Source organism: Gopherus evgoodei, chromosome 3, assembly GCF_007399415.2.
Source record: "Gopherus evgoodei ecotype Sinaloan lineage chromosome 3, rGopEvg1_v1.p, whole genome shotgun sequence".
NCBI lineage: Eukaryota > Metazoa > Chordata > Testudines > Testudinidae > Gopherus > Gopherus evgoodei.
The window spans coordinates 184,143,133-184,163,971 of record NC_044324.1 but is presented as its reverse complement, the minus strand read 5'-3'; the positions used below and the strand labels follow the sequence as shown (position 1 = coordinate 184,163,971).

Genomic DNA, 20,839 nt, shown 5'->3' with positions numbered 1-20,839 from the left:
GATCTTTGAGAATACAAACAGCCACATTTTATATTGAGCAAAAGACATTGTAAATTAAGCCTTCGTAAATCTTATAATCAAAACAATTCACACTGGGGCCCAGGCCTCCAATGTTCCTCTAATCTCCTTAGCATAGACACAAGGATCCTGTCTCTTACTTACTAAACCTTAAAACAAAGAAATGTATATTTAACTAGAGTGCCTAATTTATAATACACATAGGAAACCATAGCAGACATTATAACTTATCCTAAAACAAAAGGGTGACCATAATCAGTCATAAGGATTGTTCTGGTTTGTCCCTGCCTTAACATCAGCACAGACACTGGCAGTCTGTCAGAGGCATTTCTACCAATGTCCTAGAGGGTCATTCCTTTCTGCTATTCAAAAAGGGAGGCTGGCAGGATGAAATTAAATCATACATTAATTCTTATAGTACAATTATACAATCCTGCGCCTACATATACACATCAGTTTTATTGTTAATTTTGCCCGTTGAATCAGTCAGATTTTTAAAACAATACAATCAAGGAAATTGTCAAACTACTATCTTGTGACTGATTAATCCCACCCTCTGACATTCTACAGCTCTGGATCAGGCTCATGAATTCTATGGTGCAGCTGTAGTTAACAGTTAACAGAAATGTTGACTTCTTGGGTGGGTCCTCAGCTGGTGTCAATCAGTGTAGCTCCACTGAAGTCAAGAGAACTACACTGATTTGCACTAGCTAAGGATCTGGTTCCTTTTACCATGGAACATTCCTTGGTAAAGAACTTCCACTTATGTGAACACAGGACACACACTACGTTCATGTAAAACTCTGGCCCTTATGTTTTGGGGCAAGACCCTCAGATGCCCCACTGAAGTTGATAGAACTATGTTGACTTATACCTGCTGAAGATCTGGTTGTTTGTTAGACAGAATCTGAGCTGAAAACAGGCATCAAAGAAGGAGTCATGGAGTTATTGGCTGTACAGCCTCTGAACCAAATCCACGTTCTGAGGTGTTTTTTTGGGCAAACACCAGTTTGTGAGATAATTTTGCTCTACTATGGTAACTTGTTTGTGCTGCTTATGGTCTAAATAAGAGTTGCCATTGTCTCACCTTTCACCAGCACAGTGAAATTTTTATGATAGAATCTGTGTATCTGAAATATGAAAAATTGCCTTAGGAAAAAAAAGCCATTTGCTTGGAAATGGACCATTTTGGAAAATATGCAGCATTGGCCAATGCCTATCTGAGATCAAAATTAGGACCCAAACTTGTGTGCTAAACCTGCTTTATAAAGCTGTTGTGGAAAAAAATTCTGGTGCATGCAGAGTACTTGACTGTATCTTTTATTTGTTTCTTCAAAATAAGAGAAGCTGCACAGACTAATTCCTTGACAAGTCTCAGTTTTACGAGGAAGTCCATTTTGAATTGTTCAAGTTAATAAAAACATCATTACAGCTTCAGCCCAGACTCGCTCTGACTGACCCTGGATCACAAAGCTGTCTGCCATGCCAGGCAGAATGTCAGTTGAATATTTACTCATAGAGTTCAAGGCCAGAAGGGACCACCAGATCATCTATACCAAAGTATTACAGCCTAAGGGAGACTAGACTATTATGTGCCACAGGCAGAAAATAGGAGGGACCGAGATGTACCAGCACCCATGGCTCCTGTAATGGCAAGGAAATGATTACATGAGTTATACTCAGATAATACTGGCAAGTGACCCACACCCACACACTGCAGAAGAAGGCGAAACCCTTTCCCAGCTGATCCAGCTGACCTGGGGAAAAAGTCTTTTCCAACCCCACACATGGTGATCAGTTAGACCCTGAGCACACAAGCAGGAACCAGCCAACCAATCATCTGAGAGAGAGAACGCTAATTGCCACCTCAGAGCCCTGGCCCACTCTGCCCCGTGTCCCATCTCCAGCCATGGCCATCTCTGATGCTTCAGAAGATGGAGAAGGAAAAAAAAAGCAACCTCAGAATACACTGGCTGGGGGAAATACCTTCCTGACCCCTGCAAATGGCTGGCTGAAATCCTGAAGCATGAGCTTTTAGAACACAAGACATAAACTGGAAATAAGCCTGGAGTCTCTTGAGTCCTGTTCTGCACCATCACAAGCAACCCCAACATACAATCACACTCATAAATCTGTCCAAATTTCTCTTAAAACTAATTAAATTGTTTGGCCTCACATCTCCTATTGGGATGCTGTTCCAGAATCTTACCCCTCTGCTGCATTGTGAGCAGATCAGGGGAAGTGACTATTCCCCTCTGTTTGGCACTGGTGAGGCCACATCTGAAGTATTGTGTCCAGTTTTGGCCCCCCCACTACAGAAAGGATGTGGACAAATTAGTGAGAATCCAGAGGAGGGCAATGAAAATGATTAGGGGGCTGGGGCACATGACTTATGAGAAGAAGCTGAGGGAACTGGGTTTATTTAGTCTGCAGAAGAGAAGAGTGAGAGGGGATTTGATAGCAGCTTTCAATTACCTGAAGGAAGGTTTCAAAGAGGGTGAAGCTCGGCTGTTCTCAGTGGTGGCAGATGACGGAACAAGGAGTAATGGTCCCAAGTTGCAGTGGGGGAGGTCTAGGTTGGCTATTAGGAAAAACTATTTTACTAGGAGGGTGGTGAAGCACTGGAATGGGTTACCTAGGGAGGTGGTGGAATCTCCATCCTTAGAGATTTTTAAGGCCTGGCTTTACAAAGCCCTGGGTGGGATGATTTAGTTGGGGTTGGTCCTGCTTTCAGCAGGGGTTTGGACTAGATGACCTCCTGAGGTCTCCTACAACACTAATCTTCTATGATTCTATGATGGTTAGAAACTTTATCTAATTTCCAGCCTGAATTTGTTCACAGGGCTGTCCAGAGCATGGCTATAGGGCCGCCCAGGTCTTGGTATTCTGGATATAAGGCACAGAAAGGATTTTCTTAAAAACAAATTTTAATCTCCATTTTTAATCTCTGAATTTCACAGTAGTGGAACATATTATTCAGACAGAGATGAGCTGTTACTTATCAAATCTCTGTGGCAAAATTCAAAATCCCTTTGGTCCTACAAAGATCTCTCAAATATGGCAGAAACACAATTCATGATAGTGCATACCTTTATTGGCACTCATTGAAGACACTTAGAATAACCCAGTTACGCCTTTACTACCTGTGAGTAATCTCACTGTTCCTAATGCACAGCAATGAAATCCTTATGTAGCACCACATACCAACATGAGCTTGCAAAATAGTCATGAAGTCCAGATGCACAATCCACTCACCCACCATTTTACTTGCACATTATAAACCCCATGACTTGTTTCCAGGGGAGTAAAACATTGCAAGGCTGGTAGTTCAATGACACCACTGAAAAGCATGTGCATCAGAGAGGCCTGGGATGTTCCCAGCCTCAAAGAACTCCAAGTAAGATTTTGTTTCATTCCTGTTTGATTTGAGAGAAGTCTGGGGAAGAGGCACATGGTTTGTCCTAACACTGTCACCTCTCCCCTGTGTTCTCCAACTGCTTTCCTTCTGGCCGTGAAACTCTCCGTCCTTTCATCTTTCATATTTTCTTACTTTTCATCTGCTTTCCATACTCTTTTGGGTCTCCCCCACATCTTTATCTATTTCCAGTTACTCTGTTTTCCCTCACATCATATTTTCTCTCTTGCCTTCCCTGGACTATCCCATAACTCTAATTTTTTAATTTCCTTTCCTGCTTAAGCCACATGCCTGGCCAATAAAAAATAAAATGGAGATTTTTTCCCTAAAGGTTAATTACTTGTTTCCCTTGAGATGGATTCCTGGGATCTCTGGGATTTATCAGAGCGATCAGCCCCCTGCATGGGCTACCCCATTCCTTTTCTCTTGCAGGTTCTGTCTCCTTCTCTCTTCCTTCTTCCATACTTCCTCTTCTCAATGTCTCCCCTTTGGGCCATGACTAGTCTTAAGATTCTCCCACTGGGGACAAGATGTGAAGATTATTTTGGGGCTTGGGAACCAAGCTACTGATTCTGTGCTGCTCAGGTCTCTCTGAGGAATACAGAGCTGAGAGCCAGGTGGAGAGAACTACTGCTGCCTTGTTCCACAGGGGATGCTGCTGTGCACAGCCTCAGGAAGGCATGCTGCTGACAGAAGCACCACGAGGGAGCTGTACATGGACAGACAGTCTGAGGGGAAGCAACCAGGGAGCTTTTAAAGTGTTGGCCAACCAAGACTAGAATTTTTGATGCAACCTGCAGTGAAGGGCCCTAGCAGATACCTTGGGAAATACTTTGGAAAAGCCCAGTCTCAGAAAATTCTACTTGCCCAATTGTCCCTGTTTGGCTAACCAGCCAATACTTTATTGAAAATTCACTGTAGTGTAAAGGGAGCTGGTTTCAAACTCATATCCCACACCTCCTTTCCTCTCTCTCTCTCTGGTGCAGTCACCAGTGAGGTTTGGGGCTAACCTTAAACACATACAATCACATAGCCACTCACCCTTCAAATGAGATTATGATGCAGTGATCTCATTCTGTGGGTTACCTTTCGGTCTCAGCTGCTCAGTGGAGATATTCACTGGGGTTCCAGCAGTTCGGGAGAGATCTAAATGAAGCCACAGGAAGCCTACCACCCTCTCGGCCTCTCCCCCAACCCCCAAGCCAAAAGGCTAGGAAAATAAAACAAAGCCTGCAATCACATTCTGGATATGGAAGTTCTCAGCAGCTGCACAATAACATCTGTTGCAGATTTAGGGAGACAACAGTAATGCAAACAGGGGAAGAATAATGTTCTTTCTTGGGAGAGGTTTAGATCAAAGTGAATTATTAAGAGATGGCTCTATCTTGCAATTTTATCTTTATCAGCGAGAATCTCATTTTGAAATTCTCTCTTCCCATCCAGCAGTAAGTCCGTCAGCACCAATTGAGTAGCTTTCCAGTCATGTTTCTATTAAAAGGCAATTTTTAAAGACATCCATAATAGATAATGGCCATGCAGTCCTTATGAGGCCACAAATTTCCCTGAGATTTTTTTCCTGCCTCCTTAGGCCCTTTTTTTATTCAGCTGAACTGAATATTATAATACCTTTCTGGGGAATTGCCAGTAGAGGGAACAGAACCTTCCCAAGGAGAGGCCATGTGAAAAGCACCTTGATTTCTATGAGCCAGGCAATGGAAGCTTTCTCCTTAGGAGTCTCTTTCCTTTGGATTCTGGCATTGAAATATTGGATTCAGAACATATTTCTAATTAATATCAGGAGGGAATGGGTTAAAAACTGTTCATTGTATGTAAAATGCAATAGATGTGATCATTTAAAGAAACGGAACCCCCAATTCAAAAAGGAGCCAGAAATTATGCACACTCCACCCTATATGAAACAAATCAGGGGGCCAAAGTTATTCAGAAAAAGGCATGTCTTTAAACCCCGCAAATCCTTACCCACTATGCATACTGTGTGATTCTTTAATCAAGCAGCATCTGTACCTAATGACAAACTCCAGTGAGTTATGTGTGGAAACTGCATCCATTCACCATCAGTGCATGGGGAAATTCAAGTAAGGGACATCTGCTGCCATCTAAAATTAATTTTTTATTTGTTGTTTTGAATGAGTGGCTTCTGTGAATCTAATATCTGTAAAACATAGATTTAAAGTCCCAGGTGACTAACCACTGCTTGCCGCTGAATTCAAAGAGGTTGCACTGAACACATTTCACAGGAAGTTATTTCCTTTGTTATTTCACAGTATGAAAGATAAATCACTCCCATGGCTTGGTGCTTTAATTTTTACTATGCTTGGAGGAACATGTTCAATTTATACCTGTCAAACATAGCCAGCATAATGTTTCATTAAAAAAGTGCTGAAATACAGCGGAGAAAGTTTATAGAAGACTAAGAAGGAGGAAGATCCTAATGTCTCTGTATATAGAAAAGCCTGTTCTCAAAGGCGTATGTTTCAGTTCAGTGCAGCACATATCTTTAAAGCAGTGTGCAGTCTCCTTAGCATTTTTCCTTTCCCTTCATTTAAGAAAGTCACAAATTATTCCAGGTTCAAGAATAAAATTCTTTGATTATTTTACAAAATTGCCTCTGTCCAACTTTAGAATTTTCACAATTTGTGCTGTGTTGTAGATTTTTTTTGGGGGGTGGGGGTTGATGGGGGTGGGATGCTTACACTTTATTCAGTTCAGATGATAAAAATAGATGTATTAGTTTCACTTTTCTTTCTTGTCACCCTTATATACGAAAGTGCTATACAACAGAATATAAAATTATTACCTCTCTACAGGTTACTTTTAGAACAGAAGGTTACTCACCCTGTGCAGTAACTGAGGTTCTTCAAAATGTGTGTCCCCGTGGGTGCTCTGCTTGTCACTCAAAGAAGAACTGCCCCATAGAATTGAATAGAGACGTGGAATGGCTAGAAAAAGTAACCTAAAGAAAGAAGCTCATTCTCTCTTACATGCTGGAAGGCTGAGGCAGTTTCACTCCAAGGGTTTTGATTAGAGCTATGTGAAATTATCTTGATGCTTCACCTGGGTAGGCAGTCCATCTGCTTTTCATTAGTTTTGGTGTCTGTCGTCTGAGTTTCTCTGGAACCAGAAACTGATATTAACAGTCAGTTTCCTCCCTACATGTTATCTATGGAGCTGCAATGTAGCCAGGGCTGGTAAAAACCTGGAATTTCACAGGAAAGTTTGAAATTTAAAAAAAAAATTGTTCTGCATTGAAATTTCCAAATTTCCTGTGAAACAGGAATTCTGAAATTTTGTTTTAAATTTTTTAAAAAAAATCTATGAGGCTCCTTGTGTTGTCTGGAGACCTGGCAGCCTTGAGAGCTCTCACTGCATGGCAGGGAGCCTGGCAGCCTGCCATGTAAGCTACTGGCAAGCTGGCAGGAAACTCGTCCAATTTCCCTAGGAAACCCTGCCTGCTTCCATCAGATTTGACAGAACCAACACATTCCCATAGAACATTTCAGATTTATTAAACTGGCATTTTCTGACAGAAAAACATTCCATTTGGAAATTTTCAATCAGCTCTAAATATACCTAACTGATCATTTGTGACAATGCTTCACAGGAACACAGGAATTGCCACACCACATCAGACCAGTGGTCCATCTACTTCTGTGTCTTGGTTTTGCCAGGCATCAGAATCAGAGGCTTCAGAGAAAGGTCAAAGAAACCCTAAAGAGAAGAATTATGAAAATCAGCTTTTTCTTACGTTTTTCTTAACTGCAGTCATTTAGAGGCTGGCTTATGTCCTGAAGCAGGTGTGTCTATATCCCTTATACTATTTTTGTATCCTACCTGATATTATATTTATTCATATACATGTCTAGCCCAGATCCTCATGAGTTTCAGAGCTTCCACTCTGTACTTAAGGGAGAAACAAGTCAGAAATCAGCTTTAATAGGACAGCTGGGGATTCCCTGGGAGCAGGGATTCCTTCCTTTAGCCTGGTATATTGCTTACAGAGTATTATATAACTAAGAATCCTATATTTCCATGCATGTTAGCAATACAAACTATCTAATATAAAATACAACCTATTTATGGTTCTATAATTATAGAGATTTGAGACGCTTGCTGTCTGCTCTCATTTGGACAAAGGTTTATTAGAAATAGTACAAAGCTTGCACTGGAAACAGCCATGTATCCTGCTATCAGACCCAGATTCAATTTCACATGCACAAAGAGAGGTACCTTTTAGTCCAGATGACTTTTATTTTAGAGTTAGGAAAACCATACACAAAGAAAGAACAAATATATGACCAGATACCTGCGTAAGGCTAAGCCATGGTTGGCACAGGACCTGAAGGTGGAGAGGGAAAAGGATGGCTCTGAGCCATCTTTCTGCTCCAACACTGCTAGGATTCACTGGCAGAGGAAAAGGGGTTGTTTGGTACCCTAAGTAAATTACGAAAACTTCCCTCCTTCTCCCAGACTGCCTTCCACACCGGGGGGAACAGCAGCAAGTGGAGCAGAGCTTTACCCCCCCTTGATATTTCTCTTCGTTGGGGGGAATCTTCCACTATCCCTTTGGGGCTGCGTTCTGGCCCCTTTCCCCTTTTGATTAGCACAAAACAGGCAGATGGATGGTGAAGGATCTGGCCCATGAAACCCTCTTAGCAGACAAAAGCTGGAAAATATGACTGGAGTGAACCCCGAATGCTCAGAAGGCAAAGGAAAAGAACCAGATGTATCATGAATTTGCATTATTTTTAAGTCAATTTCATGAAATTGGGGGAGTTGATTTATGTTTTTTGAAGATTTGGGATTGGCAATACTGGCACCACTATACAGGGGTCATACCCAGCAAGTACGTTCTCTGAGCAAAAGTTACTGGAGTGATTAAAGAATTCCTACCAGATGTAATACGTGGGATTGAACCTGAAGTTACAGGCTTTAGTATAAAGAAATTCATATTTTTCTCTGCCTCTTTAAGAAGCAGGAATGTACCTGCTGGTAGGAACTCAGTAATGTTGGTTTGGGTAGTTATAAAGAAAACTGCATGAGAGTTTGAATCTGAGATCCCTTCATGGCTTCACTGTAATTAGGGATGTCTGAACTGGTTCAGAAAAAGGAAGAGCCATCCCAAACATCGGAGTCCCAACAATGAACTGAGCTCTGCATCCCCGCCCCCCAACTCTCTTGTTAAGGATAAATACAAGACACTTGCCTGATTGACCCCCTGGCAGCTACTTCTCCTTGACCCCAGTCCTCAACAGATGCACAAACACACACACCCCTGGTGCTATCTTCGTACATCTATCACCAGGCCTCAGCGGATCCAGCAGGCTCTGTTCAGCCAGCAGCTGCCTGTAATTGTCACATGCTCCAAAGCATGTCGTCCCCCTTAACCAGACTCCTGTCACCCTCCCAACCTCAGCACTCATCTCCCCCCTGCTTCTTCCCCAACTTCAGGGATCTTCGACTTGCTCCCTCCTCCTGTCTGATTCTCTTTCCACCTTGGTTTCAGATTCCCCTTCTCCATCTGCACCCATCCACCATCACATCCATAGAATCCCTCCAGCCACGGCTCCTTTCCATTGCTCAGTTCTCTCTCTTCACTCCCCCTGCCATCTTCTCCTGCTTCTCCTTCCCCCACAATGGCTCTCAGTATTTAGAATCAGGAGTTACCGGGATCCACTGCCTGTAACCTAGCTAATTGCAAACACCACATTCATCACATCCCCTCCTTTAAATTGACCATTAATGAGCCAAAAGGCACATCCAGAGTTGGACTGCCAGTCTGAGCCAAACACTGAGAGCTGCTGAGCCCATGCTAAGCAGCTGTAGGTCTCATGGAAGCCAGTTCTTGAGCAATCCTTCATTCGTGGGAAGGGCAACTGCTTCACTCAGCACCTCTCTGGGCTTAGCCTGGCACAAACTGCCCTCTGTACACACTGCAGTATTCCATGCAGTACTATAGGTGTACTGTGTATCCTTTTGCTTTTTATTAAGACTATGGGCTACTTTGTGGGGAATGCTCCAGGCTTTCCTGAGATGTTGAATCAAAAATGTAACTCCCTCGTATAATTTAACTGTAAAATGAGCACTTTCTGCTACAGAAAAAGAAGGTTTCCAGGGAAACTACTCAGTGTGCTGCTGTTACAAAATGAAGTTTTTTATTAATGGATTCTGCTACATTTTTGGAATTTAAAAAATGTTTCTAGTTCACAGTGCTGAAGCCTCCCTGTAAACACCATTTATTATTTGTCACCAAGAAATAAACTCAGAGCATGAGACATATGACAGGCTATAGCACTGCTGTATTGCCATACAGACTGAGCCAGATTCTCAGCTTTGGCCAGGGAGCACAGAGAGCAGGGTGCAAAGAGTGATTCAGGCAGAGGGTGTGGATGTGGCATTATCGTCATCCTGTAACACTGAATAGCTGAAAGGCGCACCATCATAGGACGAGGCCTCCCAGTGTTTTCAGAAGATCTGTGGAGACATCATCTACCAGACCTGGTGCAAGCACAGTAGGCACCACCAAGGACCCACATACTGGCCCCCATATGTAATGTAAGTATAGAGAAAATGTCTCCCTATGCACTCGGTACCATCACCATGGGGGAAAAAGCCCTTCACTGAGAAAGGAGAGTGGGGCTCCCAAAAAAACTCTCTCACCAAAATGGGGTACTATCAATTCCCCCTTCCATTCATCTCTTATTAGTGGGGAAGGGGAGGCATCATCTGGGGTTGTAGTATCTCTGCTCTGCTAATTCCTACATATGTTCTGAGTCATTGAGAATGTCTGCCCAGGTCCTATTTGTCAGACCATGTCTACATTGTATCACATGGTGCTACAGAATCAGTGAGGTGCCATTGCTAATTGGTAAGACATGACTCTTCTCTCATGTTCATTGGTTTTAATCTAGTGTAATGCCATTGATTTGAGTGGAATTCCTGCTTTCCACCAGTGTGAGTGAGAGGATGATGAGGTTTTGTGCAATGTGGTCTACAGAACAGAAAGAGTCATAGAATCATAGAATATCAGGGTTGTAAGGGACCTCAGGAGGTCATCTAGTTCAACCCCTTGCTCAAAGCAGGGCCAATCCCCAACTAAATCATTACAGCCAGGGCTTTGTCAAGCCGGCCTTAAAAACCTCTAAGGAAGGAGATTCCACCACCTCCCTAGGTAACCCATTCCAGTGCTTCACCACCCTGCTAATGAAAAAGTTTTTCCTAATATCCAACCTAAACCTCCCTCACTGCAACTTGAGACGATTACTTCTTGTTCTGTCATCTGGTACCACTGAGAACAGCCTAGATTCATCATCTTTGGAACCCCCTTTCAGGTAGTTGAAAGCAGCTATCAAATTCCCCCTCATTCTTCTCTTCTGCAGACTAAATAATCCCAATTCCCTCAGTCTTTCTTCACAAATCATGTGCTCCATCTCCCTAATCATTTTTGTTGCCTTCCGCTGGACTCTTTCTGTACATTTGCCTTGATCCTTCTGTCTCAGGTTATCATGTGTGGCTGAGGAATGGTCAGAGCACTTGGAAAGAGCAGCCCAGACACACAGACTTGCATTGTCAGATATGGATTATGTGGTGATCACAGGCCATAGCCCCTTACTTGGCACTGTCAGCGTGAACTGTCTTGCAAAATGACATTCCAGCACTTCAGATGAAACCCCACCCTCTGGCATTCAGATAACAATGTACAATATGCAGAGTGAATTCTCTCTGAGAACACATGCTGGTCAAGGCCGCAGCCACTGGGACATACAGCAGCTCAGGGAATTCCTCTCATATTTGTTGGCCTGCTCTGGAGAAGTAGGATAGTGGGCTGACCTACCACATCTAGCATGAACTGACTAGTCTCATAGCCTGTGTGTACATGCATTTGGGAAGCTAGCTTGAATCCAGCCAGCCTGGGTAACAATAGCAGTGAACATAGCACAGTGCAGGTTTCAGAGTGGACTAGCCAGCCAGGTACATACTAGGGCCCCTGCCAGGCTTGTTCTGCCTGCAGTGAAGCTCGTGGTATGCTGTCTTCAGTGCCACCGTTACCCACGCCTGCTGGATTCAAGATAGCTCAGGTAGGCAGCCCATGCATAGCATCTGCTGTGTAGACATGCCTATAGACAGGTGAGGGGTGTTTGATGAGGGACATCCCTGTTCCCCTCTGCTCTAGCATCTGTCTTGTGGGATAGCAGATAGGAACTGTGCTCTAGCCATCCTTAGGTGGCTGACAGTCCCTTTGGGAGAGTTGCCAGTTGGCACAGGCTATAGCATCATGCAGGCTATTGTAACAACTGACAGGGCTGGGCCAAGAATCAGACAACCATTACCAGAGCCCCTTCCCAGCTCTGGTTTGCCAACCATAACTTGATGAAGCAGAAAATCTGGCCTGCGGTCTGTAACTTGGAAAAGACTAAGGAGACCCCTCCCACCTCATATTATAGGATGTATAGGGTGGTTATGACCCTCTGACACCTCTTTGTGACCTTCCCAAATTGAAAGCTTCTGCCTCAGAGTTATTGATTCAGGCTGTCTGCAGATTCAGGGAGGCATAACTGCCTCTGTTTATACTCATTTCATGTTTTTGAGGTTATCTCCATAGGAAGGACTAGAAAGCAAAGTCTTCTGAACAAAAGTGTAAGAAAGGGAAGGAGAGGACGGATGGTCACGATCCCAAGAAGCCTCTTCCTAATCCCCAAGTTGAGACCCATGGAACTAAGATAACTGTTATAACATAAACTGCTTTGTGAAGACAATTCCATGTCTAAGGGCTGGTCTTCACTACAGGGAGATTGCTGCTACTGCAATTGATACAACATGGGTCAATTTAGCGGGTCTATTGAAGACCCACTAAATCGATGGCAGAGAGCTTGCCAGTTGATTCCAGCTCTCCAAGAAGAGTAAGAGAGGTCAACTGAAGAGTGTCTCCCACCAACGCAGCACAGTGAAGACACTGGCATAAGTCAACCTAAACTATGTCGACTGCAGCTATGCATAACTTAGGTTGACTTACCCAGTAGTGAAGACAAGACCTAAGTGAGAAACACCACGGCATTGCCTAGTAGCTAAGCTGATAGCGTAATGTGGGGTAGGAACTCTAAGTAACCTGTCTGGCAACATCAGAAAGACCAGGAGGAAGGAAAAATCACTCTGCTAGTACACAATGGCAAGACAACCCGAAAAAGAAAAACCATACTGCCAGGGGAAGTGGTTCTCAGCAGTTACCAAACCTCACTTTAAAGAGAGAAGAGACCAACATGATGCAGTTGTAGAAAAGGCAGCTCAGTTTGATAAACATAGCCACAATTTGAGCTTTACAGACAATAATGGGCAAACAATTCAGCAAAGGATCTCAGTAAGAAACAAGAGAAAGCTGACTGCTGCTAAAACAGGTTGCTGTCTCCAGGGCCGGCTCTACAGTTTTTGCCGCCCCAAGCAGCACGCCGAATTGCCACCATGGTTGGCGGGGGCAGTCCGTGCACCTTTAGGGCGGCAGGCGCGTTTCCGCTGTGGCGGCAATTCGGCGGCAGCTTCTATGTTTAGCTGAAGAAGCCCTGGACAGCTAAACATAGAAGCTGCTGCTGAATTGCCGCGGAAACGCGCCTGCCTCCCTATGGGCGCACGGACTGCCCCCGCTGCCCGGGGCGGCAATTTGGAGCACTGCTTGGGGCCAAAACAACAGGGACTGCCGCCCCTTGCTGGTGCCTGGAGCTGGCCCTGGCTGTCTCAGACAATCGCAACAGTAGCTGAAAAGGGTTCTGAAGACACCCCTCAATAGGACAGCAGGGACCTTACAGATACAGAACCTAGACCAGGACACCACATTATTAGATCACATTGGCAATAGTCAGCAGGATAGCTCATCATAAGATAAAGACCACTCCATATACAAGAAGCAAGATGGTATTCCATTATTACACACTAAGCATATGGTAGAGAAATTTGCAATGGATAGTGTCAATCTTTATGTGCCTTTTTATATTTTTGTTCTGGAATTCATGCTCTTGGCAGGAACTGGCAACCCTTTAGTGGGTGGAGCTTCTTTAAAACAGGACAGAATATGAAAGACATTTCCTGGGATTATGCATTACAGACTCTCAAAGACAAATTTCCTTAAGTGCCTAGCACCCAGAAGCTCCAATTGCTAAATGGGGAAAAGACCTGGTTTTATTGAATGCAGATGAATTCTATAAAAAAGCATTTCTCCTCATCTTCAGATAGATGCTTATGTACTGTGGGAAGGTGATTAATGTTAAAATCTTTTGTGAAAATGACATTAGTGGGCCGAAAACCTGTGGACAAGGAGTCTAGAATCTGAGTCCATGTTTCTTTGTTACTGTTTTGCACCTTGTGTTATCATTTATACCTATACCAAACTAGAGTGATTGTAAAATGTTATCAGTTTGTGCAAAGCTAAATAACTATTCCAGGTGCAGAAAAGTGGAAAATCAGGCTTTATACATGTGCCGTGCATAGAGTTGATAAGTATAGTGGCCAGCATTGTCAAATTTGTATGCTTAAAGTGACAGAAGTCAGTGGGAGCTGCAAATACACAGCACATATGAAAATCAGGCCTCTGTTAATGATTTGACTAAATGTAGGTTTAGGTGGAGATTTTCAAAAGGAGTAAGGTGCCTCACTCTCTTAGGATCCTTTGAAAGTAACATTAGTCACTCAAGTTTGAACACTCTGGTCAATGTGTTTACTTGAATATCATCTTTCCAACTTTTCTAATTCTGTAAGTGGCTGGGCTCTTTAACCGACCTAGGAAAGGAAGCAAACACCCCACACAACTCCTTGTAAAGGCTTTGCCTTAGGGCACAGTTTTTTGTTTGAACTCAAAATAAAGCAACTCAATTGACCAGCAGGATTACAGTCCCTAAGAGGTTTTTTCAGCACTGTGAACTAGAAACATTTTTTAAATTCCAAAAATGTAGCAGAATCCATTAATAAAAAACTTCATTTTGTAACAGCAGCACCCTGTGAAGTCCTTTTGTGCTTGTATCTCTTGATTGGTGGGTGGGGAGGGGGAGATCCTATAAAATGTGCAATGGGCGTTTAAACCTGGAATCTGAGGAAAGCCTGCAAGTTAGCATTGAGAAGTCTGAGTGCATTGCTCTGGAGAGGTGCCAAAGGTAAATCCCAGCTATCAGCTGTGACAGAAAGGGGTCAGCAGTGATGGAAAACTATGGTAGATGGTGCCAGAATGGAAAAGTAAAGTAGCTCTGAGATTTATCTGACCAATATGTTTGTTACCAGCTACTGTCTGCTCTCTGCTCTGTCTCCACAATTGGGAAACTCAGCAGGAATTCATTAATGTAGTGAACAGAACATTTGATGTGGTTTAATGTCACCACCATTAGTCCTGGACAGGATTTTAATACTCCAGGGAACAGAGATAGGGCAGACACAATTTCACCGCATCCCTAAGAAGAACTAAATATATACAACATATATACTGAAAGGAGTGGGGCAGGATTCACTTCCCTCAGGTAATGCTGGCTTCTGCTGCTGTAACCCAGAGCAGAGGACTCTCAGTAGTGGGAAACCAGCAGTGGCGGGGATAAGGGTGTGTGTGTGTGAAAATACAGCAGTGTAAGGACCCCACAATCCTTGCTCTGCCAGGGCAACTGCCTCTGGTGAGCAGTCTCATGAAGCAGCCATTGCAGGCTGAAGCAGGGCTGTAGCTAGTACATCCAGGGGATGCACTGATTCCACCAACAGGTCTCCTAATGTGCCCTGACCATACATCAAGGCTGCCTTTTTCCAGTAGGACCCCCAGGGAATTTACTGATGCAAACACTGCTTGAATCCACAGCTGCACCCACTGCAACAATGGGGAGAAATCAAACTCATAGACTCTATGCACTAATAAAACACTTACAATCCTTTCATTCTCCCTCCAAGGCAGATTCCCAGATCCTGTGAGAACTTGCAGGGATGATCATGCACATCCATTAAAATGTTTCTTGCAGCTGCTATCTTGGATTCTATCCCTTAAAGAATTAGTCTTTTACAACCACTTTTGGAGCTTTGGAAGCTTCAGCTGTGACAGTAAAAGTTGGTAGTTACTCAAGCCTTAGCTCCCAAACACAATGGACTGGCAGAGTTCTTGAGCACGTACCGCAGAAGGATGCGGCAGCGGGTTTCAAATCACAGGTTGAAAAGAAAAGGAGCTCTTAGTAAATACTGATCTCACACCTTCTGTGTGTGTTTATGTATTTATTTTGCTGTCTAAAATTGTGTCCATCCAAAGATCAGGGAGCATGTATTATGCACATTTGGCTTCTGTCAGGGATGTTTATTTAGGCTAGCCAGACAGGTTGCTGTTTAGGAAAAATCTGGAAAAGAGAAAAAAGCTCTACATCTGTATCACTTTTACTTATTTTTTCAGATCTTAGCCACAAACTCTGGCTGAAGCAATGTGACTTTCCAGCCAGTAGTCCCTGCTTGCTGCACAGACCATTACATGGAAGGATGCGGGATGGCAGCCAGTGACTATTTAATGAGGAAAGATGACCCTGTTAACTATGGCACTGGACCAAGACTCAGGAGATCTGGATTAAATTAATTTTTATTACACACACTTCCCAGGTGACCTTGGGAAAATAACAATCTCTCTGTGCCTCAGTTCCCCTTCTGTAAAATGGGGATAATACTTCCTTACCTTACCTAAAAGACAGCTACTTAACCAGAAAATATATGTGGAATCGTAGCCTATATGTATGTTGTTCTTGACTTACTTTCCTACTATTCATTGCAAAGGAAGCAATGTTCTTCATTCTCTTCTGAATTTCACCACTTCTTAGCTATCTGATTGATAGGAAGGGAATGGATATTAAAAGAAGTAAACAACAGGCAAATATGTGATGATAACAGAAGATGCCATCGCTGTTATTAAAGAAATCCCACAACAACTTAGCTAATTAAATCCAGATTTCTCTCAATTTCTTACTTCCACTCTGGTATAATTGCTTTCTGCAGGACCCGAGAGGTGTTAGGGGGATGGTGGCAGTACATAGCATAAATGTAGTCTCTATCTTTGGGGCTGCTGTTGGGCACAAGATATAAGTTAGGGCAGCTTCTGCTAGCTGGTAACAACTTCCAAGGGGCCATTATGCTTAATGGCGATGAGTGGAGCAAAGCAGTATGCTGGTCAGGCTCTGACAAACCCATCCCCATGCAGCTGGTGAAGAGTGGGGAGATGTTTGCTTAGCTCCTTTTGTCTGATCTATAAGAGCCAGGGAATCCTTTTGTATGAAGGAATCCAGAGCCACCCAGTTAGGACAGCCGTATGTCTGCTATGCACTAGCTGAGCAGCACGTAGGAGATTGAATATCTGAGGTAACACCTAACTCAGGAAATATCTCTCTGAATAACTGAATCCCATAGGTTGGACAAGCACATCATTATTTTTCTTCTCACCTACATGGGGGTTGCCACTCTGTTTTTCAGTGTCATCCCTGTAGGAGTCACCTATGGAAGGTGACACTAAAGTGAAATGGCATTGCAGATCCCATTGGGTTCTTGCACCATTTGGGGATTTCTAAAGATAATGTCAGTGGCAGACATGTAACTATCCATTGAATTTGCCGCTCCTTAGCATCCACGCTCCCTGGTCTGTACAATAAGCTATTGCTTGAATGCTGGGAAGGCTTGACAAGTAGCAGTACCTAATTTTAGGAAGTGATCCCTTGTGCTTTCATTTTATGGAGCTGTTTCTTCACCTCACACTGCTGATTGGGACTGAGGATAGTTAGCACCATTATGGCAATATTATGGCACTTCAACCACACACATGCTAGATGGAGAGTTAAAATAGATTTCCTGTGATCCCCTGAATTTTACAGTTTTCAGGCCTGAAAAAAATGTTCTGCAAAAGCTATTTCTGTAACGCTGTTCAAGAAAGGCAAGAGATGGGGGGAGACTGGATTTATATCCCAGAAAACAATGGTGTCTAACTGAATTCCCCTTCTGCTGATGTGAGGAAGTCACCATCACGATGATAAACCTGAAGCTTTACTCCTGCTCATAGTATAGCTCCTCTCCTAGCAAGATATGAACTAACAACTCGTCTTTCACAATTCTCAGATAGTTGGACTCACGTGTTAAGTCAAGAGTTTTGGTTATTCAAGCTTGTCTACAGTAGGATTTCCCCCCTAACTTTGTTACTAATTCACTTTGGTAGCAACAATCGGATCACTAACGTAGATGAGCTACTGGCATTTTAATGATTGTTTCCTCCTGATGTGCTTGGGCAACCGACCTTCCAAGTATGGAGCAGGTGTGATCTTTTTCTGTAACCATATACACTGACAGCAAAAAAAGCACTGTCTGTCAGTTCTAGGACATGATAATCAGTGCTGGATTTAGGAGTTTTCAGACTTTCAGGGAGATTAATCTAGGAGGGTCCTCTAGGCCCCCACCCACCTGATCTGTGCTTTCACATATTGCAATTGTTGTGGGGGGATGACAGAGCCCACATAAGAACTGGAATTATTTCTGAGTCAGTAAACGCTACCTTCAGTGTATATTCTTCCTAAGCCAGATCCAAAGGATAAACTCTGCTTCCATCAGTTTAGGCCTCTAGTCAAAGGCACTGTGCCTCTTCCCCCAAAAAATTTCTTTGCCCCCCCTCCCATAGAAATAAAATTTGTTCCAGTTTTTTTCTCTCCGTTTCTTAGGCTAAGATCCCTCAGATGAATGATTGTAGGCCACAGGCCACAGAGCAGAAGTCACAATTCTGCTAGTCAGCAGGAGCTGAAGGGCTTGTTAGTGGCCATGTTTCAGCTAGGGGATGTGTGATGACATTACATTGCTGCTATAATAAGAGATGTGAAATCCTGGTAAGAAAGCCTCTGCAGAGAGGCTTACACAATACACAAACTAGCACAGTGGAGACACAAAGTTCTGTGCTGGAGTTTCTGTGCCCAGACCCTGCTTACCTGTCTGGAGAGAAAAGAAAAGAGTTCCTTTTGAACTGAGAGAGAGGACGAAGGAGCATGGATGGGCTGAGAAGCACTGAAATGCTCCTCTAGAGCCCAGAAGAAACCTTAGATGGAGTGTCCAAGCTCTAGGGATGCTGTGGCAGAGCCAAGGGGAACTCCTAGACCAGGGATCAGCAACCTTTGGCATGCTGCTTGCCAGGGTAAGCCTGGTTTGTTTACCTGCCGCATCTGCACGTTCGGCTGATCGTGGCTCCCACTGGTTGTGTTTCGTCACTCCAGGCCAATGGGGGTTGTGGGAAGTGGCAGCCGGCACATCCCTCAGCCCATGCCACTTCCCTCAGCCCCTATTGGCCTACAGTAGCAAACTGCGGCCAGTGGAAGCACACCTGGTGGGCTTCGGGCCAAAGGGTGCTGATCCCTGTCCTAGACTGACATGCAATAGGGTTGTGAACAGCATTTCTGTTAACGCTGATGAAGCCTTTAGTTTTCCATGTCAGATATATACTCACCCCGACTATGCTGGTGGAATGGGAGCTGATATGGTTTTTGTCAAATCTTGATTCTGCCATCGGAAAAATGCACTCTGTCAAGGCAAAGGTTTAATCAAACATGAAAACTGCTTGGTCCACTTGAACACAATGGCTAATTGGATTGCAGCAAAGAAAAGAGAAGCTACAAGTAATTTTCTGCTATTTTTATATTTCTGTGATAATCAGGTACTGTAACCTCCATATTCCTCATTTCCATATACTCGTGACCTCACATATAAAGCATGCCTTGTAAGGTATCAGGGGAAAGGTTATGATCTGCTGAAAGTCATTTCTCTATCTGTATATGTGGATCATTAATGCATATGAAGTTATGAGAATTGTGTTGTATGGTGGGCACTAAAACATGCTGTAAATTGGGAAATCAGCCAGATATTAGCTCCCTAAAGGCAACAGCAAGGAAAGTAACCAACGCCCATGCGGGGTGTCAAACAACTCATCAACAACCATTGTCCAGCAAGGGAGCTACAATGCAATGACTCACATGCATGAGGCCACACCAGGAAATCGCTCAATCTTGCTTGGAGAGACTCAGCAATGCCCCTCAGACATGCCCGGACGTGTGCTCCCCAAGCATATGGACTGAGTGTATAAAACAGACAGAGTGGATGCATACTGGACCCTTCTCTTGCCTCCACCTTTGCTGCAAGCACCTAAGACCCTGAGAAGAAGACAAGACTCCAACAGAGGAGATTGGCCCAGGTTTAAGGAACAAACCTGTATATTAAGGACTGTAATATCACTTAATCTAGATATTGCCCAGTCAAATAGGGTTGAGAGTTTAGACTATTTTATTTTATTTTGGTTACCATTCTGACTTTTTGCCTATCACTTAATATAACTTAAAATCTACCTTTTATAGTCAATATATTTGTTTAATTGTTTATCTTTACCAGTGAGTTTGTATGAAATGTGGGGGCAAATCTGCCCTAGTTTGCAAAGGCTGGTGTATGTCCACTTTCTATTGATGAAGTGGTGACCCAATTAGTAAATTTGCATTGTGCATCTTGAGCAGTGCAAGATGTTATACTTCTGGGGTACAGTGCTGGGAACTGGTGCCTTTCTCTGTGTGATTTATGAGTGGCTCTGGGAGCATTCATGCAATCTAGCTGGGTGTGGGGCTTCACATGCTGTTGTGCTGAGTGATCACAGGTCCTGGAGGGGTTGCTGCTGGTCACTAGCAAGGCATTGTGAGAGACAGCCCAGGCTGGGGAGAGTTCAAGGGACACAGTCCCAGGCAGCATCCCAGTCCCAGGCTGCACCCCGAGGGGATCCCATCACAATGGCTGTTTATCAAAACTTGATTTTGCCATTGGAAAAATGCACTCTCTCAAGACAAAGGTTTAATCAAACATGAAAACTGCTTAGTCCACTTGAACACAATGGTTGATTGGACTGCAGCAAGGAAAAGATAAGATACAGGTAATGTTTTCCTATTTTTAAATTTCTGTGATAATCAGAATCTATATATTAGAGGGAGAACGGAGAGCCCAAAAGAATATGCAATCAAAGCAACTGGCTGTATTCCATATTATTAGGTATAAATATATATAAAGTAATATCTCTTTTCAAAGTTTGTAATGTTCTGAACCTGGCAGTTATTATGAGATATATATGCAAACTGTGGTTATAAATTTATGTATTTGTGTATAGAAAACTGTGCTCATAATTTGTGCTGCAATATTCAGCTCCACTTCACTATAGGGAGGTGAAGCAATTGGACAGGGAGGGCCAGATGAGACTAGCTCCAAGTACCTTCAGTTGTATAACCCTGGAAAAGACAAGAGTTGATCATTAAAGTTAATGGAAAAACAAACAATTTGAAACTGAAAAGAAAACCCTAGTCTTGAAAAACTAAACAAGAAGGTAATTTTCTCCACCTTGAATAACCA

At 43.4% G+C, this 20,839-nt stretch overlaps 1 protein-coding gene across 1 annotated transcript in view; it reads left to right on the top strand.

Moving 5' to 3' along the window:
• The window catches only part of LOC115649077 (cytochrome c oxidase subunit 7A-related protein, mitochondrial), a 179,466-nt gene extending 163,509 nt beyond the window's left edge, over positions 1 to 15,957 (top strand). Inside the window, exon 6 of the mRNA XM_030557646.1 lies at positions 15,846 to 15,957. Coding sequence (XP_030413506.1) covers positions 15,846 to 15,949 — 104 coding nt within the window. The 3' untranslated portion in view covers positions 15,950 to 15,957. The remainder of the gene's footprint in view (positions 1 to 15,845) is intronic.
• Positions 15,958 to 20,839: the final 4,882 nt, after the last annotated feature.